The sequence below is a fragment of the Notamacropus eugenii genome, chromosome 5, assembly GCF_028372415.1.
Source record: "Notamacropus eugenii isolate mMacEug1 chromosome 5, mMacEug1.pri_v2, whole genome shotgun sequence".
Lineage (NCBI taxonomy): Eukaryota > Metazoa > Chordata > Mammalia > Diprotodontia > Macropodidae > Notamacropus > Notamacropus eugenii.
The window spans coordinates 353,738,412-353,764,197 of NC_092876.1; the positions used below are offsets into that span (position 1 = coordinate 353,738,412).

The window sequence follows — 25,786 nt, forward strand, 5'->3', positions numbered from 1 at the left end:
CTTCCTGGGTTCAAATGGGGCCTCAAAGTGTAGTAGTAGCTGGCTGACCTTGGACAAGTCACTTAACCCTCTCTGCCTCAGTTTCCTCATCTGTAAAATGAGCTGGAGAAGGAAATGGCAAAACGCTTTGCCCAGAAAACCCCAAATGGAGTCATGAAGAGTTGAGCACAACTGAAAAAAGACTGAACAACAACAATTTATTTAGTATCCCACATCTCTGTCCTATTCATAAGCATAACAGTCAGTATTCAATGCCCTTACCTACAAGATTAGTTATCCTCTAGAAAAAAGGAAATGGGGTTAATCTGGCATGAACTGATCTTGATAAATCCATACTGGATTTCAGAACTCATTGCTTTTCCTTATAAATATTCACAAACCATTCTTTGATAAATGTCTCTAGTTTTCAAGTCCCAGTCTCTTCCCCTGTTAGAAAATCAGAATAACATTTGGCCTTTCACAATCCTGTGGCACCTCTCATTTTTTCTTGGATCCTTCAAGGACCGTGGACGCTGGCAGCAATCAACATCTGCCAAGTCACTCAGAGCTACAGGATGTAGATCATTCAGGCCCAATGACTTGTGTTCACCGAGGGCAGTGAGTTACTCTCTTACTATCTATTCTCTTACTGATCTTAGCTCTTGACTCCCTGTTATATACTTGTATTCTATTGTTCCAAGTTTAAAAAATAACTTTCCCTGGGGGCTAAAACAGAAACAAAATCAGAGTTGGGTAATTCACTATTTTCACCATAATCTGATATCATCTTTCCATCTATCCTGATCAAGAGTCACATCCCTTCTTTGGTTTTCTTTTTGCCCCCAAATTAAAAGAAACAAAACAAAACCCTTTTTGTTCTCATTCATTTGGCATTCATCACTAGTCTCAGTTCATCCTAGGCTACTCTTGATACCATTAGTACAGTACCATATTATTCTTTTGTAGAACTACCACTGTATCTTCCATATATCTTAAAAATCAACTAGTGAATAAGTTCCCCGTATAGTCCCATTGGTCTTTTAAGGCAACTCCTCTATTTTCTTCCTGATCAGAATCATTCTCATCCTCACCAAAATTTAATTCTTGAGAACATCCCATCTCTACCTTCATCCATTCTTGCTTAGCCTTTACCTAAAACGTTAGAAATATGCTCTCTACAATTTGGAACTATGCCCAAAGGGCTACAAAAATGTGCATACCCTTTGACCCAGCAATATCGCTACTAGGACTATATCCCCAAGAGATCATAAAAATGGGAAAGGGTCCCACATGTACAAAAATTTTTATAGCAGCACTCTATGTAGTTGCCAAAAACTGGAAGTCAAGGGGATGTCCATCAATTGGGGAATGGCTGAATAAATTATGGTATATGAATGTAATGGAGTACTATTGTGCCATAAGAAATGATGAACAAGAAGACTTCAGAGAGGCCTGGAAGGACTTATATGACCTGATGCTGAGTGAAAGGAGCAGAACCAGGAGAACTTTATGCACAGCAACAACCACAGTGTGTGAGAGTTTTTTCTGGTAGACTTAGATTTTTGTAATAACACAAGAACTTCTGAAAAAAAAAAAAAAAATCCCAATGGTGGACCTCAAGGCAAAAAGCCTTCCACACTCAGAGAGAGAAATATGGAAGTCACTCACATAATGTAGCAGATCATGTTTGTGTATGTGTATCTGTTTGTGTATCATGTTCTGATTTGTTATACGGATTCTTTCATTTATCTTAGTCTGACTACATAGCATGACTATAGTGAAAATATACTCAATAGGAAAGTATATGTAGAATCTATACAGAATTGTATGCAGTCGTGGGGAGGGAGGGAGGTAGTGGGGGGTGGGTGGGGAGGGATAAAATCGCAATTGTATGGCAGTGATTGTTAAACATTAAAAAAAATAAAAAAATTAATAAAAAAAAAATTAAATTAAATTAAAAAAAAAAAAAAAGAAATATGCTCTCTAGGGTGCATATCAGACAACACCAAGTTTTCTTCTCTTTCTCTATCAGGTGGCAATGTATCATCAACTAGCATTACCTTAGAAATTTAAAAAGAATAATATGAACATTCTCCTGGAAAACAGTTTGCCCAGTGAGAATGGGTAGTAATGTACCAAGAGGTTAAACACTGAAGAAGCTCAAGCATGATGATGTGGGAAGGAAATTGCTGGGAAAATCAGGGCGGCTGGGTTCTAGTTTCAGCTCTGCTTCTGAGTTGCTGGGTAACCACCGACAAGTAACTTAACCGTACAACCTTCATTTCCTTGTCATGAAATCGAAATGGTGATACTTCCATTACTTACCTTACAGAGTTACTGCAAGGAAAGCCGTGTGCAAACTATAAGCTACACATGAATGTAAGCTCCTTTTTTATCACTTCTCAGGGGCCGCTCAAACTAAATGTTGTTTGATTTTATTATTTTAATAAAAAAACCTACAGACCTTCAATTATTACATGATTCTTAAGCTTGAGGAATGCAATAATGGGCAAGATATGCATAAATTACTAAATTTTTTTAAAAATCCACAGACTTTTTCTTAGTATAACCACAAATTCAATTAGTACCAGTGGAATGGCAACCTCTTGGTTACTCTGTGCGAAATGATGAAACAAGAAAGACACATTTGCGTTCTCTTCCCAGAAATAAGCACAGCACATCAACTGAATATCATTTTTAAAGGCATTACAGTTGCTTTTTTTTGTGAAACCTATAAATGATGGAACAAAAACCACTATTTCATTAAATGGAATTGAATGGCACCTTCACCAAGGACCCCTGATTTCAGGCAAATTATTGAGCTTCAAGTTCCAGTTTTTTCCCCTTATTAAACAAGAAAGATTCTATGCCTTCCATTAGCCATATATTTACCAAGTGCTTTTAAAATCACAATATAATTTCAGTATCATAGTTCATAGCCTTACAGTGCTGCCATTTGAGACTTTAACAGTAGGAAACTATGACACATAATCAGAGATCCTTACAAGTAATATGTTATAGGAAACTTTCTAAATGGGACTCCATTGAATTGTATGAGTTAAGGGATCCTCAAAGTGGCTGTCTTACTCCAGTGGAGTAATTAATAAGTGGAATAAGTGTGAATTTAATGGAAGTGGTTATACAACAATTTAGCTGTTATCTAGTCCTTAAAACCAAAGCAAGTTCAATTGTGTATCTCCCTCTGAATGCATTAATTGCTTTCACACTAGTATGATTCCAGTTCAGCTCACTAAACTTGACAATGAAATTCCCCAAAACTTACTACTAGGTAAGGGCAAATGAACAAACCTATTATATTCCTGGAATTGGTGAATCTTTGCATGAAGCGTGAACTGGTGAAAAGCAATTCAAACATTCTATCAGCACTGATATGAAAAACACAGTTTATAAAAAGTCTTCCATTAAGGTCTCTCTGGGGAATATTTTCTTCACCTATGGGGGAAAAAAACAAAAGAAAGAGAATGAGGACAAGCAAATTCAAGTTTTGTTTGCACAATAAAAGTCTAATAGACATCAAATGGCTAAAAATTTAAAATCTGGTACAATGGTCAGTATGTGTCAATATACCCCCTTGATGCAGTGGGAGACCTTGGCCTTTTGAAGCTAAAGTCTTTCTCAGGTCTCAGTTTGACTGAGGCAATGCCCTTTTTTTTTTTTTAAACTAGGTAAAAGAGGCCATTCTTTGCCTCATTTCTTTCATACCTAGCCTTAATCACAACCAAAAGTATTACTTTAAAGTAATACCTTCCTTCAAATCTAAAAACATAGTAAGTGTTCAATAAATATGTATTAACATGGCCTCAAGATATTATACTTAAAGTTCATGATACAAAAGAACTTTAGTGACTACTGCACAACTTGGTGACTTTGCCCAAACAAAGAAGGATGATCAGGATAAGACCTTAACTGGCATTCAGGAATTGTAAAGACAGAGCAAAAGAGCAAAACACTGGTATCTCTCCCAAACATCTGCCTTTTTGTTGAATATAAAACAAACAAAACTTAATCTTTATGACATGAAAGCTTTGCTTCACAGCACTTCTGAGTGAAAGGACACTATCAGGAGAGGGAACGGAGAAGGTAACAAGTGGGGAAATTCAGGAAATATTAACTTTGAAAACAGCCAAAAAGATAACCTCTGGTAGCAATTTGGGTCACTCCAATTCATTCCAATCTCGACATGTTTATTATGCTCTTGCTATGCGTAAGACACTTTGCCAGGCTTGGGATACAAAGACAAAAGTCAAGGTTCCTGCCTTCAAGGAGCTTACTATAGTGATACAGGGAGAAGACAGTGAGGGTGGTGACCTTGCACAGGCCTCCCTCACTCAAACCAATGTCAGCTACAAGTCATGTCGCCATCTTGATGTCATGGTCCTCTTCGAGAAGGACAAACACAGCAACAATAAGGATAGAGTGTATACAATAAAAAGCAAATACAAAGGATTTGCAAAGTAATTTCTTTCTTAAAAACATTTTAATTATTACTGATAGCTTCTGTATTTACACCACTTATGTTTTCAAATATATTTCCTCTCCCCTATCCTGTGAGCTCTCCCCCGTAATAGTAAATAAACAAACAAAGAGGGAAAGGGAATGCAGTTCAACAGAACTAACACATCAGTGTGATCTGGCACTAATGCAATGTTCTAAACCTATGGGGAGTGCCCAGTCTCTCCAATGAAGGAAAGGAGATGCCATTCTCTCATCTCTGCTTCCTAAGATGAGCTTGATCATTCCAATTGCACACAGCATTCAGGATTATTTTGTTGTAGTTTTTTCCATTCACAATGTTGTGACATTATCTATGCTGTTTTCCTGGTTCTACTTACTTCAGTCAGTTAGACAACACCTACTATGTGCCAAGTACTGTTCTAAGTAAAAGAGATACAAAGAAAGGTAAAAAACAAAAAAACAAAAAACAGATGTTCTCAAGGAGCTGACAGCCTAATGCGGGAGACAAACAAGCAAGAAAAATATCAAGATGAATTGGAAATAACCAAAAGATGGAAGGCATTAGCATTAAGTGCAATCAGAAAGCTTTCTTATAGAAGGTGGGATTTCAGCTGGGCCTTGAAGGAAACCAGGGAAGTCAGAAGATGCAGATGAAGTAGGAAAGAATTTCAGGAGCTCTGTGTCTTCCCATGAGTCTTCCCATTCTTCTCTAAATTCTTCATATTCATCATGTCTTATGATAATTATACTGCAATGTGATTAACTTTATAAACATAATATATAAGTAATTCATTGTATTCAAACATGATATTCAGGTACTATAATTTTTGTTTTAACCATTCTCATGGCAGTAGGCCTCTACTTTGCTTCAAGTCCTTTGCTAATGCAAAAAAATGCTTCTATAAATATTTTGATGATGACAGGATCTTTCCTTCTGTCATGAATCTCCTTAAGGTATATGCCTAGCAGGGAGATTTCTGGCTCAAAGTATATGAACATTTAGTCATTTTCTTAGCATAATTCCAAATTTTTCCAGAATGGATAGACCAAATCACAGTTCCACCAACAATGAATTAGTACACCTGCTTTCTATAGCCCTTCCAACACTAATCACACAAAGTCATTTCAAGAGCAAGAGAACATAAGAAAGGAGTCCTCTGGGATTTGGAAAGCAATAGAAATCATTCAATAATGCTAAGGATGCTGATGTCAAGAACTTTTCTTTCTAGGCTTTCAGTTACTGTGGCTGCTAAGGAGGCAGGAGATGCAGTACCAGGAGAGGCAGCTGCCAGGTTTCATTTATGAAAGGATTGTTTGCTTTCCTGGATGCTGGCTTGGAGGCTAGGCTGGAAAGAGGGCCATGGCTCTGGGGTGGCAGTAGAAGCACTGCTACACTCAGGGCTCTTGGGCTTCCATGCCTGATGGTGACACTTGGTTGGCAGATAGTGTAGGCAGAGATAGGGATGCTCTCCTGGGACAATGGTTGTGGTTGATGGAAGCAAAGTTCATAGGTTGGAAGAAGAGGTGGCACCCTGCTGTTTCTCAGGCTCTTGGAGTTATCTGCTTGTCTATGACAGTTGGTATCATCATAATCATCTAAGAGATTTATTTTGTTACTCTTATAAATGGGATCACAAAGAGTCAAAAGAAAGATTCTAAGTTAATTTAAAACAAAAGAACCTTTTGTGTGCTCTAGGTAATTAAAGATGGGAATATATAATTATGCATCTTTCAGGTGTGTCAAACCTACTCAGTCCTTGGGAACAGCCAAGAGGTGGGCCAAAAGAAATCCAAATTTGTAGACAAAGTTAGACTAGTGGGTATAGCAATTATAAAGAACCTTATTGGAAAAGTCTAAACAGATTAGTACTTTAGGCAGGGTCAAGTAATTATTATAAATCCAAAGGGTAAACCTAGTTCAGTTTGTAAGTACCATTTAATTCCAAGTGAATAGTTAGGAAGCATAATCTGTGCAAAAATTATGGGTCAGTACCAAAGGGTTTAAACCAAAAAGGAGAAGATGGGCAGAAGGTAGGGAGACTGGGAAGAGCACCCCAGGTACTGCATGGGTAAATAGATACAGTTAATCAGTCAGTCAACAAACAGTAAGTGCTTACTATGTGAAAGGCACTAGAGAAAGCAGTTGAACAGGATTTTATTTATGCTGATGGGAGGACAGAAATTTTCTTTTCTGTTGTGATCTTATATATCCTCTCCTATATTATCAAGTAGACTGCTATCACAATCATCCCATCTCTCATTTCCTCCATCCCCCTCAAATCTTCAGTTCCTATCTGCTGGTTCCTCCCTGGCTGCCTACAAACACATCCAAATCTTCCCCCTTAAAAGCCCTGCATTAAGTCCCATATCACAGAATCACAATTCTGAGGTGTAAGGGCTTTCACACACCATGTAGTTCACCTCTCTAACTTTACAGATGAAGAAACTGAGGCCCAGAGAGAACTGTGTCTTGCCCAAGGTTACAGAGGTAGCATCACCCCTCCTTTTCTCAATCTCCTTGAAAAACTCAGTCTCTACTTCTCTCACGTTCTTAAAATTAAATTTTTTATTATTAAACATATCTAAAAATATGAATATTTCAAAATATGAAGAGAAGAATGTATATGAAACTACGAACTTCTATTATGTACATTTAAAAATACAAATTAAATCCCAGTATAATGCCTTGAACATAGTAGGTACTTAATAAATATTTATTAACTAATGGAATAAACACTTATTGACATGGATTACTGATAGTAACAAAAGTGCACCGTGTCTCCTTCTGAATTTCATTCTGTTCTCTTCTGAGTATTTTTTAGGGGTTTCACTGATGTTTTTCTTCTATCTTTTTTGGATCATTATCATTACAAACCAACTCCACTCCCTACCCCCTGCAAACTGAAGCCGTTTCTGTAAAATATAATGAAGCAAAACAAGTCAACATACTGGCCATGTCTGAAAATGAGGCTTTCATTCTTCACACCTCTAGTCTATCACCTTGCTTCTAAGAGGATGGAGGCAGACTTCACCAACAGTTCTCTGAAGTCAGTATTAGTCATTGCATTTATCAGAGATCCCAAGTTTTTTCAAAATTGCTTTCCTTTACATTGTAGTACTCATTCTATAAAACGTTTTCCTGGTTCTTCACACTTCACTCCGTATCAGGCTCATACAAATCCTTTCAGGTTTCTATTACTCCATCAGATTCATTATTTCTTACAGCAAAACAATATTGCATTTCCAGTTATGAAGGAAGAAGAAGACAAGCATTTATTAAATTCCTATTACATGCCTATGCTAAATGCTTTACAAATATTCCATTAGAGCAACGCTGGGAAGCAATTACCACTATCACCCCATTTTACAGTTAAGGAAACTGAGGCTGACCTGCCCAAGGTCCCTGTTATAAATATTTTTGTACATATATACATGTGTCCTTTCCTTCTTTTACTTTTTTCTGGGGGGGAGGAAGTAATGACACTGCTAAGTGAAAGGATATGGGCAGTTGGGTGACTTTCTGGATATAGTTTCAAGTTACTTTCTAAAATATATGTAAACGGATGTTCCATACGCTTCTGAAGCTCAAAATGTCCCAAACAGAATTCATTATCTTTTTCCTCTCAAGCAACCCCCTTCTCTTCCAAATTTCCCTATTTCTATCAAGGGTACCACTATCTTTTCTAGTCATTATGTTTGCAAATTGTGTCGTTCAAACTTGATTCCTGGTGTTTCCTCAAATCCACACATCCAAATCACTTGTCAAATTTTGTTGCTCCCTCATCCATGTCTCTAGTATCTATCCTCTTTCTATTCACGTAGCCACCACCTAGTTCATGCCCCCCTCACCTCTTGACTAGATTACTGCTATAGCTTCTGAATGGTTCTCCCTGGCTCATCTCTTTCCACTTCAATCCACTGTCCACAGAGCTGCCATGCTGACTTTTTTCTAAAGTCAGGTCATTGATGACACTAGTCCAGAGTTGTGGTACCACTAAGAATGCCAACTCAGAAGGAGAAAGATGTTAGGTTAATGAGGTGTAGTGCACACCCTCAAGGGGCCAGTCTTACTAATTTTCACATAAGGTCAAAGAGAGAATTGGGGGAGGAGGAGGTAGGTTCTTGGACCTGACAGAAGAACCACAGCTCTGCAAGTCCAGCCTGCAAGAGAGTGCTTGCCACGTGGCATGGACTTAATAAATGTTTGTTGGCTGCTTGTTTTCTAGTAGAATGATAAGAGTTTACAGGTATATGCCGGGAAATAGAGCAAAATACTACTTTCTAATTTCTGGGATTAGAGGCAATAATTATTTGGCATTGTCTTCACTTATGATTAACTATCAAAAGGAAAATGAGCAATCTACATTTTACCTTTGATACGCAAAATGATACAAGCAAGGTGCCACTACTGATAATAGTTGGCTATCTTCTAATAAAATTCTTTCTGCAGGCATAAATATTCCATATCAACTTTCTGGGAACAGAATGTACTGATTTCTGATATGTATTACTCCCAATTCCTTTACTATTTTTCATAAAGCATGGGAACCTTACAGTCTAACCATCAGTATGGCAGTAGTATACAGTGAAAAAATGGACTCTGAAAAGCAGTGTGAGGAAGGATAACCAGAAATAGAAGTTAAACTGTGATTTACAACAGATGGGTAGGCAGACTATAAGTCATAATATTACACACACCATTGTTGAACTTTACAAATGAGATTCATAATTGCTTAAGAAGTAAAATAATGGATAGCCCCTCTCCCCTTCATTTATGTCCATGGCATGTTTAAATAACAGGAGGAAGAATTCCCCCATAGATTGAGTAAGGCCTCCATGGCAAACTTATGGGAAGTCATAGAAGAGAGGTGGACAGGCATGGCTGGGTTCGGCATTGTAGGAAGGAATATCCACATTCAGATCTAATGGAGTTTTAATTGAAAAACCATGAATTATAGAAAAAATAATAAAAGTATTTATGTGTTATGATCTAGATGTTATCCCCCAAAAGAACTTTTTTTAAAAAATCCTACTGAACAATTTTAATGTAAATAAATAAATAAAACTATTCCAAGTTCATAATGGAAACCTCCTGGATCTAAGACTGAAAAGCAGAAAATTTAATAACGCTAACACTGCTCCTACATCTGACTGGATTACAAAAGAAGAAGCACATTTAGTCTATCACATTCAACAGGTACATTTAAGAGTTGGCCAAAAAGAGAACATATTTAGTTGGTTCAATATTTCAGTTTAGAATTTTTTAAAAGCAATCGAGCTGAGTTGAATGACAGGAGAGCTGGCTCAGACTATATAATAAAGGTTCTTTCCAATCCCTTAGTCCCTAAGAGTTACAACTAGTTCAGAGGAAACGGTAGTCTTAGGAAATCATAATCCATTTGGATTTGGGCAAGAATGCTAAAAAGCTAATTTGGCATCAAAGAGTAAGGAAAAAAGGTATAACTTGTTCCCAATTACTAAGAGTAAGTGAAATTCAAACTTAAAAAGCTCTGAAGATTCAGCTAACATCCTGAAAATTTTTTGGCAAAGATGACAAAAACAGGAACAGTTGATGGTAGAGAGACTGTGGGAAGATGGTCAATTTCCCACTACTGGGCACCTACTCCCCAACAGTGAGAGATAAGAAACAAGGTCCAATATATACCATAATTTTTATGGCAGCACTTTTTGTAGCAGCACAGAATTGGAAATAAAAATAGGTACACAACGATCAGCCCATGGCCTTTCTGCTCCTCATACACAATGCTCCCCCTTCCATCCCTACTCCACCGCACTCCATCTTTGGCCATTTCTTAAGCACTCTCTTTACGATGAAGCTCAAGCACCATCTTCCACATGAAGCCTCTCTTCATCTCCTGACCTACTAGTGCCCTCCCTCCCAAACTATGCTGAATTTAGCTACTTTGTACAGATTTGTTAATTTTATACTGACATTGTATATGTTTTTATTTGTACTCAATCTCGCCCAACAGAAAAGTTCCTTATTAGTAAAGATTATTTCATTCTCTGTACTTATTCCTTCAGCACCTAGGATAGTGTCTGGCATACAGCAGGCTCTTTATTAATACTTGTTGACTGAATGGCTGAAAAAGCTATTATAATATGAAATGTAATGGTTGCTGTTGTTGTGTTCATCCTTCGCTGCCAAAGAAGACCATGCCATCAGAGAAATAATGACATGACTTGCACCTAACTTTGTTCTGAGTGAGGGAGGGCTGTGCAGGTCACCAGCCTCACTTCTCCTCCAGAGTCATCTGAATCCATTGACCAGATAGATATTCATCAGGATGACTGGCGATGATCCAGCATCCAATAAGAGACCTTGGCCCCTTTAGGGCAAGGTCTATGCAGGAACTCACTTAAGGTGAGGTAACGGCCATTCAGTGAATAGGTCTCTTGAAGAAGTAGCCAGGGGATGGCCCCTTTGGTGTGCCATAGAAAAAAAAGACATCAGGGTAGGAGGGAAACAGCAACAGTTACTACTGATAATCACTCTTAAGGCAGCCCTTAAGCAGGGGTCTAGTGTCCTCCAACGTGTGTGCAGCAGAGTGAAATAGGTTTAAGGTTTTAGGGCAGGGCAGGGCAGGGGAGGGGAGGAGAGGAGAGGAGAGGAAAGGAATCTAGCCAGTAAAACCCAAGTTAACTGGGCATCTTCTGGTCATCCAAATATACCTTCCTTTGGAAAGGAGAAGGAAGGGGAGGGGGAGACAGACAGAAGAGGAGCAGCTGAGTTACCCAGCTAGCTGTGTCTCCTCACAGATGTTGTGTTTGTCCTTCGTTGCCGAAGAAGACCATGCCATCAGAGAAATGATCTGAATGGAATGGAACGTTACTGTGAAGTAAGAAACGTGAGGTGGCCTGGCAGAGTGGACACAGACGTGGTCTCAGAGTCAAGAGGGACTGCTTTAAGCTCCACCTCTGAAATGTAATGCAGTGTGACCAGGAACAAGTGGTTTAATTTCTCAGTGCTCTTGGTAATTCTCTTAGACTAGTTATTGCAAATGAGTTTTCTATCTGTACTGGTAAAGGGAATTACCTCAATAGTCCTACCATTGTCAACAAAAAATACAAGTATGAGGAATTCAGAGAAACATAGGAAGATCTGTATGAATTGATGCAGAGTGAAATAAGTTGAACAAAAAAATATACGAAATGACTATCAACAATGTGGAGAAATGATCATAAAAGGATATTAAATTCTGAGTAACTGATAAACTAATGAAGGTCCTAGAAAATATCATGAAACACCACTTTCCTTAAGGCACAGAGACAGGAAACAAGTAGGACAGCATCTTAAAACAGTTAAGTTTTTGCTTAACTGTTCATCGTAATAAAGGAGATTTCAATCTGGATGTGAGAAAGGTGGTTCCCTTTCTAGGATATAAAGACAAAAAAATATTAATAAAAATTTTTTTTATAAAAAGGTGCTATACTGGCAAGAGGATAAGGAGTCTCTCATTCCACCCAAAAGGACACAAAGATGAAGTTTCTGTGCAATCTTCTACAGCTGCCCAGCAGTGAGTATGATACTTCCAGGTTAATTGTTCAAAGGTGAAATTGTAGTGGATAGTACTGGCGGTAGTGTCAGGACTGGGGCTACTAATTCTTCTAGGTTAAAAAATGCTCAGCGAGAAAACAACAACAACAGTAACAACTTCTATACAGTGCTTTCAAGTTCATAAAGCAACTAACATAGCATTCGTTTGATCCTAATGATACCATGTAAATGCTATTAGTCCCTCCATTTTACAGATGAGTAAATTCATGCTGAGTTAGATTAAATGACTTCCCAAGGGGTCTGAGGCAGGATCTGAACCCAGATGTTCCTTACTCCAATCCAGCACACCATGTAAGTAGTGGTGGGAGTGCTGACACTCTCCCCTGCCTTGCTCACCATCACCTTGCTCTTTCTTTAAGAACAGCAAACAGATGTTCAGCACAAATGCCTACTGCAGACAATCATGGCTCCTACAATTCTTTGCATGGCATGGTTTCCAACTTTAGATCCCTTTGTCAGAATTCTGCAGCATATGAAAGAAGCTGGTTTGTGTTTAGAAATACAAAAATAAAAAATCAAGAAATGAACTAACATATGAAAGCATAGAAAATCCTTGTCTCAATGTGGGAAAATCTAGTTTTAATCTGGGAAAAACGTCAGCTTTCAAAAGTTTATGGAAATGATAAAAAAAAACAAACTAAAGCATCAAATGAAGCTGAAATAGAAAAGATTGTGGGAGCTGAAAAAATGAAATTAAGAGAACAAAGTCTTTCTTATAAGTTAAATGTTCTTTCCAGTGAATTTGGCTTTCTTCTTCATTTTTTTCCCTGAAAGTAAATATTATTTGTAATGCTTCTTTTTTTCCCCATTGTTTTTATTTTTATTTATTTATTTTCTTTTTTGTTTTCAGTTTTCTACAATCACTTCCATATATCTTAGATTTTTCCCCTCCCTCCCTCTTCCCCCCCTCCCTCCCTGAGACAGCATACAGTCTTATGTAGGTTCTACATGTACATTCCTATTAAACACATTTTCACATTAGTCATGTTTGTAATGCTTCTTTTTAAAGAACGCTGTCTAAAGACATATGGAGAACCAAGTCTAGAAAATATAGTAACTATCTTACTGTATTGTAAAAGGTTTTTTCTCAAGATTTTTGCTTCTCATAAACTAGCAAAAAATTAAAAGACTTTAAGATTCCTTAAAATTTACCAGCTTGTAGCTCCATTTATAAAACACATTTTGAATATTTCAAAGTAAATTTAATAAAATTCAAATTACTATCTGAATAAATTCTCTTAAATTACATATGGCAAAACCAATAATTTTATGAGCAAGTTAGTGATTTTAATCAATCTCTATAAAGGACACATAAAATATCATCTAATATTGTATAATTCTAATTTTCCCTTTTTTCTGGGTAAATTATTTTCCCTCATGGGTTCTAAATTTCTGAATACTGGATCTTTGCTACTCATCCCTACCAGAAGCTTTTTAAAGGGCTGGTACTTCATCACTATATCTTAGGTATTAAAGGTATTGGAACAAGAAGAAAAAAATAAACTCCACTAAATAAACTATTTTTCAGCTAGACATTCATGTGCCTTATCTCCTTAAAGATATTTCAAGGGAGCTGCAATTGCACTGTAATTCCAGTCTGAAAAGAAATATTCTTTCCATACAGACATGTGCAATTTGAAAGAAACAATAAATTCATTTGAGGGGATTAGTCAAATTTCTCAAAGTGATTAGAAATCATTGGACTTGTTTTCATTTATTTTGGGGACTTTGAAATCAGAATCCTAAAGGTAAAACAAAAGTTCTCTGTTCATATTTAAAGGATATACAAAAGAAGGCTGTACAACACAGATGCATTTTTCATGCTATTATTTCAATACAATTTCATACAATTATTTCCAATACTTTAAGTATGAAATATGTTCTCTTCTAGATTTAATTATTAGATAAGAATATATTATGATTGATTTATAGAGAAGTGGCTATGTTACTTTGCAATCAAGAAAGGAAGAAAATTACTTCGCTATTTAACTTTAAGGAAGGCAACAGGGCTATAAAAGATTTCTGCACTGGATTATTCATTAAAAAATTTCATGGCATTACTGCTTTAAAACCTCCCATTCAACTATTATTATCATTACTGTTGTTGCAATATATTAAAACAACAAATATAAAAACTCTGCTCACTTACATGCCTGGATGCTCACCTATTTCTACTTTTCTTCCAAAGATAAGACCAGAAATGGCAGTGGTAGAAATAGAGCCAGGAAACTTTCTTATGGCAATGAAGCCCATATTTTAGCTATCAGCAAAACATGCCTTCAGACATATAGGCCCATTCTCTGCATTCCTGATCCTAAATTGGTGACCAAGTGACTCTTACTTCTGACCCCAATTGTGCTGCTAACTCAATGCTCAGTTTCATCTCCTGAATTTAGCTTTTGTTTTTACATCCTAGCATGGCTTTGGACAGCATTCCTGAAACCAGTTTGTCAAGTCTCACACCCTAAGCTCTGCCTCTTATGGCAGATATTCCCCCAGCAACAGCTCATAATACAGAGGAAGGAAAAGCAGACAATCCTGGCAATCAGTTGCCCATGAGAGAGGAACAAAGCCAGGGCCAGCAGAGAAGACATATTATGTTCTTTAAAATTGGGCCAACTCTTTTCTTGCACAGTTGGGCTTTTGAGAGACTTGCCAACTCCCTGATTTACCAGAAGACTTACAGATTTTCCCCAGATGCTCTCAACTCCAGAAAAAGGTCATTCTTCTCCCAATAACTGATCAGGTGGCACCAGGGAGGGGGAGATGCTACCTCCAGCTCGCTACAGATTGACAGAAGTCCCGTAACTTGCCCTATATATTACCAACACTGTATGAATAGGCAATATAATAGTATACAAGATACACAGTACCTAATTGGTTTATTAACAGCTGGAGTCTCTGTACCTCTTTCAGAAAAAACAGAGATGGCCCACAACAAGACCCTTCTTCCACATGGGAGGTACCAAACTATTTTGCTGATTTAATTCAGGGAAGATGGGGACTTGCTCACATGTAATACCCAGGTCTAGATTTCTCAGAATTTTCCTACTAAAACTGAAGCAGGGGATAAGAGTAGGGGGAAGCCCAGGGAAAAGAAAAAAAAGAAACTTTTCACTTTTTTTTCTTATTCACTCAGGCTATTCCTTGGTCCTGTCCTTATTATACAATGGTTGGTTAAAAGTATGGTCATTAAAATAAAATTAAAAAAAAAGAATCTACTTTGATCAGTGACATGACCACCTACCTTATTTCATCTACATACATCATCTCATTCCAAGTCTCTTGGAAACTGAGCTATGGTCATACTTGACAACTTTGGCCTGTATGTGTCACTTCATCATTATAACATCTTCCAACAATGGAACCAGTCAACAAGGGATCTAAAGCTGAAAGGGACCTGAGAATTCATCTGGTCCAATTCTCGCATTTTACAGATAAGGAAACAAATGGTCAGGGATATAAAATGACCTACCCAAGGCCACCCAGGCATTACATAAGCATGGTGGGAATTTTTAACTTAGACCCTTTCAATCCAAGTAGTACTATTTCTCTTACAATGGTCAAATATCAATTTTATTTTCTTTCTATTTTACAAGGCAAAGTTCTATGAAGCGACTATAATAACAAGAAAAGGTAACCAATGAGTGGCTGTACATGAATTCATATGACCACCGTCTTTCTTAAATTCTGGATCTGTGCCAAACTGATAATAGTTTTCTGTTTATTTCTCAATATGTCATGTTACTATCCATTCAAACAAGCCTGAATCACAAGGTCACTTCTTAATAATCAATTACTCTCGTAAAGGCAAGGCTTGGGAAATAAGGCCAAAAAATCCTTTATTTTGTTGTCACTTACCTATTTGGCCACTGGGTGCCACAGTAGATCTACTTGGTGTCATAACTTTAGTTTGGGCATTGTACTAACTAGTATAAATAACCAGTTCATACCCTCCTGCCTATGACACATAAATGAAAGCAATGCCTATGAGGAAGCTAACTATCAATGTGATATGATGTTTTTTAATCATCCTTACCTATAAACCAATTTAATCATTTACATTTTGCAGAATAATTCAGAATCATTTTTCTTCAAAAATTCTGTGACTGATCTTCACAAAGTATTGCATTTTTACTTCTATGAGCATGAACTTGGTATTTATTAAAATGAAGGAATAAAGAATGATTTCAGATCTATATAACCAGTTAATCTTGAAGTCCAACAAAGTCAACCACAGGAATGACAAGTACAACAACACCCTCCCAATTCCTGTGACTCAAATCTGTTGTATACCCCACCTTTATTTACTAATACTAAAAGCATTTTTTTTTTAAGAAATAACTTCACAATTGAAATGGGGAATGAATATAGTAAATTCTCATTTATCTAGAATGGTCCATCTGGGAATGGTATATTTTAGTTAACTATTCTAATTAAGTAAGGGGAGTCTTCTAAAACATGAGTTGACAATTTTCAAAGAATTAGCATACAATAAAATGCATGTGACCCTGAAACTATGTTGAAGAACATCTTTATTTTAAAGATAATTTGAGATCTTGAAGTGCCTCAAGGCTAAGAGTTTGAACATAAGATCATGAAGTAATAGATTTAGAACTTGAGGAAACTTAGAACTCATGAAAGTCAACCCCCTCACTTTAGAGATGAAAAACCAAGGCATAGAAAGGTTAAAGGACTTGCCCAGGAACACACAGTCAGGAAGTATCTGAGTTAGGCTCTGAACCTGACTCCAAGTTCAGGATTTTACTACTTCACTCTATAGAAAGAGACATCAAAAACTGTGCTAAATTTGTGTGGACCCTGTATATTCTGGAAGCCAATCAAAAAAAAACCACAACATCTGTACTGATGCCTTTTGTTTCTTCATCACATTCATTTCTGAAGAAATACCTTTCTCCTCTTTCCTTCATCATTTGTTTTTTTTCTCCCTCCTTAAACTCTCTTCTAATTACCTTGCCTCTTGTTACAATGTCAGCCTCTGGAAGAATGCCTCCTTGAAGATGATGTATTTTTTGGTTTCTGCATGCCCAACGGGCAGCGGCGCCTAGTTGGATAAGAGCTGGCTTCAAACTCTGGACAAATAACTGATCATCTTGGTGTTCTAAGCATCAGAAATAGGGTCAGCCTGTGGTAGGAGGCAGAGTCCCCTCGTCCAAGCAATGACATCTCAAGCCTAGTTTCTGTCTCCTACTCTTCGCATTCTTACATATAGGGGTATAATAGGGGCTCTGTAACTTCACCAATAAAGTGAACTATTGGGCAAGGAAAATCCCTCTACCAAGGCAAGTCAATACTTTCTCTACAGATTAACCTTAGACAGTTATCTAGAATGAGCAATGAGAAGCAGCATGGCATGGTAGATAGGGAATAGGTCTTAAAGCCAGGAAGACCTGGGTTGAAGGTATGCACATAACAGGTACTTAATCAATATTTCATTAATTGCTTTAGTATTTGCTGATTTTCTCACCCACTGATACTTTCAAGACTGTCCTAAAGCTTTAAAATGGAAAAGCTGAAAAAAGTTTTGAAATTCATGGGTAAATATTTCTCAAACTCTCCTACAACCCCAGTAAGGTGCTTAGGAAAATAACTTGAGGATAACTTCTCCATTCCTATAATTATAATTTGAAATACATACTTCTGTTTCCCTCAATACATATAAGAAGGAAGTAGTCATGAAAATGAAATGGAGTTAGAATGAAAAGGACAGTAAACTCTCCTCACTAAATCTCTCTTTAATCATTTTCTACTCTCATTTTTCTTTATGGTTGATTCTTTATGGGCCTAACTTTAAAGCTTCTATCCTTTCAATCTGCAGATATGCACAGCAAAGATAAATATTCAAAGATGTGGATGAAATTTTATTTAAATTAAAAACACTTTTTACCTTCATCAACAGAATCTGAAGTGCTGCTTTTATCTAGAGAAAGGTATTCATTCTTGTTCAAGTCCAAGGCTTTGGGTGGAGACTTATTTAGTTTCCTTTCTGAAATCGGTAAAGGGCTCTTCTTGTCTGGTTTGGGACTTTGGGAATCTTCTTTCTGTAAAACCTAAATGGAAGAGTGAAAAACTAAAAGCTAAAAACAAAAATAAGAAATCATTTCTTTTCCATATTAAAATCTCTTAACGGTGTTTCAAACACAGTAATTTGTTGTGTAGGGCAAGGGGGAAATTTAATAGCCTATGTGAAGTGTGATGATCACTTTCTGATATTACCAAATACCAGTGCACAAAAAAATGAAATAAACTAACATGAAAAGTAAATACTTGTCTACAGTTCTCTGAGACAAAAAATGGGAGCAAATACTGGCTTATCTGAAGAATCAGCCTATCTCTTTTAAAGAGTTATTCATGAAAAAAAATTGCACAACCACTGATGTTGAATTTTCTGAGCAAAGGGTACTGAATTTGCAGTTGAAAAAACTGAGTCTGATTCCAACCTCTTCCACAAGTGTAACTGCCAAATCATTTAACCTTTATGCACCTCACTTTCCTCATCTATAAAATGAGGAGACTGAAAGAGATACCTGTAAGATCCCTTCCACCTCTCGATCTACACTCACAAACTGTTCATATTAGAATAAAATGGTTTCTAATGCAGATTGACAACTTGGATGCAATGGAGAGGAAACTAAATCTAGGCCTGTGATTTTGGTGGAGACAGTTGCCCTCGACAAATGCAGACCTGCAGCTGACAGTCCAAGAGTCACCAGGTTCAGGACCTTGTTGACCAAGGTTCCAGAGTCAGCAGTTAGCAGAGGTCTTCCTAATTTCAAGGCCAGCTCTCTATCAACTCTGTCATGCTACCATTCAAAGACCGAAATAGGGAAGACAGATTTACTAATGGGTTTCAATACACTTGAATACTTGTTAAAGTAAGAACCTAAGCTCTTAGTAAGTATTGTACCAAGTAGTAATATTCCTGTTATTTGCAATATATTTGTAATTTTCTGGTTGTCTGGTAAATAATAATTACTGCAAACAATTTGCTAAGGATGTTTTAGAAGCAATTCTTATTCTAGAAAACATTTATTTTTCAGTATTGTTCAATAAACATTTATTAAGCGCCTACTATGTGCCATGCACAGTGCTAAGTGTTGGCATGGGTTCGGCTATACAAACATCGAGTTCCTTTTTAGCATGTGGTCAGAACAGGACTCCTGGTGTGGGAATGCTCTCCAACAACACAGACTGCAACACTATGATAGTAAGATCATGATTTATATTACTACTAATAATTAAATGTATATGGTGCTTTAAGGCTTACAAAACACTACATTTTTATCTCATTTGATCTGCAAGACACTCCAGAGTCATCCAGTCCAAATCCTTTGCCTCCATTTTACAGATAAGGTAACTGAGATCTATAAATAAGTGACTTGCCCAAGGGCACATAGACAGAAAATGGCCAAGCAGGATTCTAATCCATGTCCTGTGACATCAAACCCAGCTCTCCTTTCACTGAACTGTTGTACCTACAGCTTAGTGGATGAAGCCTGGGGAGCTGCCTGAGACTTGCTCGGGAGGTCACATAGCTACTAAGGGTCAGAGACAGGATCTGAAAACAAGTCTCAATTCTCGCCAAGAACTCTATCCACTACACCACAGGACTCCTACTGGGAATATTATTAAGAAATGAAGAACAGTAATGATAAAATATAACAAAAGGGTCATTTTTTTAAGAACTTATGATTTTTATAAAAATTGGCTCATGAATCTTCATAAATGATCTCCATAAATCATCCCCACATTACAAATGACATTAAGAAATTTTAAAACTTAGTGGTTACTCAGCTTATGAATGACAGAGCTAGGAACAATAATTACCATTTCTGGTTTAATCTATTCATTCAATAAACCACATATAGAATCATAAATGTTAACAGTGGAGAGGAACCTACATTCTTCTATCTAAACTAATCCCTTCTTTTAGGAAGAAGAAAATGATGTCCCCAAAGGTCAAGTGACCTGTTTAGGTCACACAGCCACAGACACAGGGACAGTCCCTCAGCTGTTCTGATTCCTAGGCGGGTGTGCTAGGTGGGAGGGCAACTCCAGCACTAACAGAAGAGCCTATGATGGGGAGCTGTGTACAGTAAGTAAGGAAAGGTCCAAATGGTGCCAGAAAACTGGAGGGTTGGGAGTATTAAACACCTATTTCTCCTGCTCCTCCAGGTGGTGAGGCCTTCCATCTATCTTACCAAATGAATAAATTAATAAGTGGAACTTAAATGGTAGTAAAGACGATACATAATAACAAATGATAAGCATGTTAGAAAGGAGCAAGAAAAAAGTGATATGTGAAGTTGTGAGGATAAACAAACAATCCTTACCCTCAGGGAACATACACAAGAAGTGTACACAAAAAAACATACAAAATAAATTCAAGGTAGTTTTGGGAGGAAGTGTCCTAATAGTTGTGCGGGGGGAGGGGTGCGGCATTAGCAAAGGTTTCATGGGGAAGGAGGTTTTGCTAAAGCTGAGTCTTGGGGCAGAGGGTTCTCAAAGGTGGAAGTGGGGAAGAAGGACATTACAGGGTAAAGAAAGACTTCATACGAACCATTCTGTGTGTACTTCCATTAGGTGACTCTGTCTCTGGAACCTTACTAATGGGTTCACGAGTAAAACCGATGGATCTTGATAATTTTTCATCTCTTTCTCCAGATTCATCCAAGCTGATTCTTCCTGGACTTCTGCAAGAAAGAAAATATATTTTCCACTTATGAACGTTAACAATGGAAAGGATGGAGAAAAGAGGAGACAAAAGGGAGAGAGAGAAGATGGAGAGATATCCTTTAATTCAGGAAGACCTGGGTTCAAATCTTACCTCTGACCTACCTCTGTAACCTTGGCAAAGGACTCGTTTCCTCATCTACAAAACAAGAAAGTTGGATTAAAAGGCTCAGAGGTCCCTCCTAGACCTATGAGTTTATGAAGAGTTAGCCTGATAGAGTGAGACATATATGAAGCACCCACCAATCTGGAACTTGGGCATTTCAGACTGTAACATTAATTAGAGAGTTAAAGATCTTTCTTACCCACTGATGGGCCTGCCCATTAAGGGAAGCTTGATTAGGCAAGGCCCATACCTTTTGTTAATTTCTAATGTACTGGTTTCTCAAGGGTTGTGATGCCCTCTGGCTCTGAAAAGTGTATAAATACTCTGAGGTGAGGTTTTACTTTGGGATTTACTCACTGGAAGTGTTTATCTGGCCAGATGAGACTCTGGGCAGCCACTAAGGAGCCCCCTGGCTTTGAAAACGCAGATGTTGGTGTTCTCTTCCTGGTAACAATGTATGTATTGCTTATGGTCAGACAGTTAGAAGTCCTGTCTGTTGATCTTTATTTCTCTGATTGTATTCCCTCTGAAGTTCAGGGTGCTGACTTTTACCCCTGAACTAAGTGAATGATACATGTGCTTGATTAAAGTGGAGTGCTGACCTCTCAAAAGTTGTTTTCCTTTAACAAAAGTAGATCTAAGAACCTGTACAACAGGTCCTCTGTGTATGCTGGGGTCCTTGCTGTTACACAGATATAGAAGGTTTAAGCCCTCCATGACAATGCCAATGATCCAGGTGGTGAGGAGGGGAAAAATAAAGCACAACAGAGCCAAAGGAGTGGCCCTGATATAATGGACCACATAGGAGGCATTTCATCAATCCGAACAACTGGTTTTTAAAAAATTGGTTCTTAGAACAGTATGACTTGTATGGAATTCTCTTTCCATTGAAATAAATGTCAAAAATAGAGTATTCTTCTTAATAATCTTTCCCCCCTTAGCCTCCATGACATCACTCTCCTCCAGTTCTCCTTCTATTTGTGAGACTGCTCTTTCCCACTCTCCTTCATTGGTCCACTGTCTCTCTGCTATCCTCAAGTGTAGGTATTCCCCAAAGCTCTGACCTTACCACTCTTCCCATCCTCTTTTTTTTCTCTCTCTCTCCCCATCCCGACTTTTTCCTCTTTTCCTCTCCCAACATCACTCTGCCAGCATCAGTATAGATGACCTTCAACTCTACGTAGCCAATATCAATTTTTCTCATAAGTTACAATCACACATTTCATAAAATCATAGGTTTATGGCTAGAACAGACCTTATAAGTCATCTAATCCATTTTATTTTAGTGGTGAGGAGACTGAGACTGAGATCAGATGACTTACCCAAGATCTCACAAATAATGAGCATTAATGAACAAACATTTAGAAAATGCCTACTATGTTCCAGGCACTGCACTAATAAGACAACAAAATACAAAAGTAAGACCATCCCAGTCCTCAAGGAGCTTATATTCTACTAGAGATCTCTAGATCTCTAGATCCTTCTAGTAGAAGGAACACCTTCTCAGATAGTTCACAGGTTGGTTGATTGTTGTCCTTCATGCTTGAAGACCAAAACGAAATGTCGAGGTCAAGCAACAGTGGGTTCAACTGCAGCTCGGGCACAAAGAGTCCATGTGAACATTTGAAGTGGAGATGTCTCTAAATTTGCACATCTCATGCTTCTTTTGAGCTACTGCAATTCTGTTTGCTCATAAAGGACAGCACCTTCTTTGATGCAGGCCATGTGTCAGTGTCTCCTATGTCTCACAATCAATTCCAAAGTTCTTCAGAGAGAGTTTTGAAGAACTCTCTGAAGTTCAAAGATAAGTAAACATAGAATATATATGAAGTACAAAGTACAATAGGGGGTGGGAGAGGAGAACTGACAACTGAAGAAACTGGCAAAGGTCTCAAAGTAAGTGGCACTTGAACCTAACATCTCATGTTTGTTTTAACACTCATACACTAGGTTTCAGACTCACTGGGCCTTCAAATAAACGAGGAACTAAGGGTTAGAGAGGAAAGAGGGAGAACGTGCCCAGAATTAGAAACTAACTGTGTTAAGGTTCACAGTGCTGAGCTGGAATGTTTGCTACAGGCGGCAGCAGGCGGGCCAGGTTGGCTGAAGCATAAAGTGTTTGATGGGAAGTAGTAATAACAACCTGGAAAAGGAGCCCAGAACCAGACTGTAGGAGGCTTTAAGAGCCAAAGAGAGTAGTTTGTACTTGATCATAAAGGTAACAAAAAGCCACGGAAGCTTCTGGAGCAGAACACAAGAGTCACGTTAAAGAAGCAGAAAACCAGAACTGAACCCTGGTCCTCTGACTCCAAATACAAAGCTCTTTCTACCATAACACATTGCCCTTGATTTCTGATTCTTCCTGGACATCTCCACCTTGGGGTCTTGTCATTGCCTCATGCTCAACATATGACAATCTTAACTTGTCATCTTGCCCAAATAAGCTGCCTTTCTTTCTGAGTTCCCTATTTTTGGCTGATGATGCCATCATTCCAATGACCTAAACTCACAATCCCAGAGTTAATCTGTGACTCTTCCTTTTGCCTCATTTTCCACCACCCTTCATACCCAATTGGCTACCAGATAGAAATTCTACTTTATCAACATCTCTCCCATCCATCTGCCCCCTCCATCCATACCACTAACACTTCAGTTCAGGTGTTTATCTCTCTCTGTAAACATTAACAGTCATGAAAATGTTAAAAGCCATGTACCCCACTGGTCCCCCTGCCTACAGACTCCTACAGCAGAACTGTACACTGATCAGCAACAAAGGAGTATTTTAAGCTTCTATACACAACCTCAGCCAGGTCAAAATGGCTGCCATTAGCTGCCCCTTAAGAGAGGAGTCTTTCTTGGTGTATCAGGACACAGTCACTGAGCTCATGTTCCCTTTCTTCATCACCTCCATCCTCAAGAGTCAAATTTGGACAAAGATTTTGAACGTTCATAATACCAGGATCATTGGGGCTTGAATATAATGGCTTCCCTCCATAGGGAAAAGATAAGAAAGGAATACACAGAGAGGTCAGAGGTACACAGTTCAGAGCTCAGCAGAATATGGAATAAGAACCTCTAACTATTCTGGGCCCACTCTGGTCAAACAATTTGGGCTCTAAGTGACCTAGAGCTCTTGCTCTGCTCAAATCTGTGCTAACTTTTATTGACAAACTCCCTTAGAATAAAGAATACAACTTTTTAAAAAATAAATTAGAGCTGTGATTTCCTCAGTGTAAAGAACTCTTGATGTGAAGGATGTGAAACTGGTTTACATACAAGTGTGTATGTATGGATGTACATAAATCATAAAATCAGGAAGGAATTATTAGAAAATATTAGTAAAATTTCAAAAAGTATTTTTATAGGGAGTTTCCCAGGTTCCCTACCTATCAGGTGCTTTAGTCAACCACTTTAAAGTTCAAGAAAGACAGGATCTGGTACTTTCTAGCACTCAAAAATGAACCGTATTTAGAATATACTTCCTCATTTCAGGAGATAGTTATACTTTCTATGGGACTCTTTCCTTATTACAAGATCTAAGTATGTACAAGAGGCATGAATCACTGTGTCACTGTGGCCACAAGACAATGGCAAGGCCCCTCTAGGAACAGGCTGATCATACAAGCACTAATGGTCAGCGTTTCATGGAAAACTAATTCTGGTCCTGAAGATATCCGTTTGTTCATTTTCAAAGAACACTAATCTCTGCCAAAGGACTAGAATTTGTTTTTTAATTTTAGGCTACAGATAATCTATTTAACAATCATAATACATCCATATGCTAAAAGCTTAAGATTTGCTCTGACTTGGGGAAATTATTTTGACTTGTAAAAAGAAAGTCTGAACATGTAAAAGAAATATATCTTTATTACTTAAAAGTAATAAAACTACTGATAAGGTTGATGAGAAAGGTGCCAGATTCACCTTACTCCAAGCACAAAACTTTGTACTTTAAAAAATGTGTTGTTGTTGAAGAAAACAAATCGAAAGAAAAATCTGTAGAATAGTCACTATTAGCAGATAAATGTTCCTGAAGCAGTCTCTTGTGTATCTTAAACCTACTCTTTGAACTTCATGATTCAGTAAGCTAAGCATTACATCAGACCTATGGTCCATATAGTCGAATATCCTGTGAAACCAGGTGACATCATATAGTAGCATACAACCACAATCCATGATATCAACCTCCAACGATTCATATGAAAGGAATAGACCTCTAGACAGCACTAGTGACGTTTCACAGACATCTATCTTCCAGAAGTTTATCAAACTCCTTCTGGAATATGTATTTTAAATATTCATCCATCCAAAAAAAAATTTTTAGGCACCTATTATGTACATGGAACTATGCTGGGTGCTGAGAAGGATACAAATGTGAATAAGGCAAAGTGCCTGCCAACAATTATTATACTATTATATTTTATTATAATTATTATACTATTATTTTATTATATTTTATCATAATTATTATATGATTATACGATTACACGATAGTATAGAAAATAAGTCATGCATGAAAGCCAACACAACACAAAGCAGAATGTAAAAATAACACAAGAGAAATATACAACAAAGCAAGAGAGTTCAGATGGGTAAGAAATTACTTCAAGTTGGTACAAAGGGGAGACGAGGGAGAAAGCTTCCCAGAGGAGGTGACATGTGAGCTGGGCCAGTGCTGCAGTCGTTCAGTCATTTTAGTTCATGATCCCATTTGGGGTCTTCTTGGCAAAGATATAGGACTGGTTTGCCATTTCCTTCTCTAGTTTATTTTACAGATGAGGAAACTAAGGCAAATAGGGCAAGTGACTTACCCAGAGTCACATAACCAGTAAATGTCTGAGGGTGGATTTGAACTCAGGTCTTCCTGAGTCCAGGCCAATCGGTCCATCCAC

The 25,786-nt window shown here is 37.7% G+C and overlaps 1 protein-coding gene across 5 annotated transcripts in view; it reads right to left on the minus strand.

Moving 5' to 3' along the window:
- GRAMD1C (GRAM domain containing 1C) overlaps window positions 1–25,786 on the minus strand; it is a 145,122-nt gene that overhangs the window by 21,036 nt on the left and 98,300 nt on the right. For all 5 annotated transcript variants that reach the window (XM_072613960.1, XM_072613959.1, XM_072613958.1 and 2 more), the window contains 3 exons: window positions 20,616–20,748; window positions 17,943–18,105; window positions 3,289–3,432 (listed from right to left, as the gene is read on the minus strand). In XM_072613960.1, the coding sequence (XP_072470061.1) occupies window positions 3,289–3,432; window positions 17,943–18,105; window positions 20,616–20,748 (440 nt within the window). The remainder of the gene's footprint in view (window positions 1–3,288; window positions 3,433–17,942; window positions 18,106–20,615; window positions 20,749–25,786) is intronic.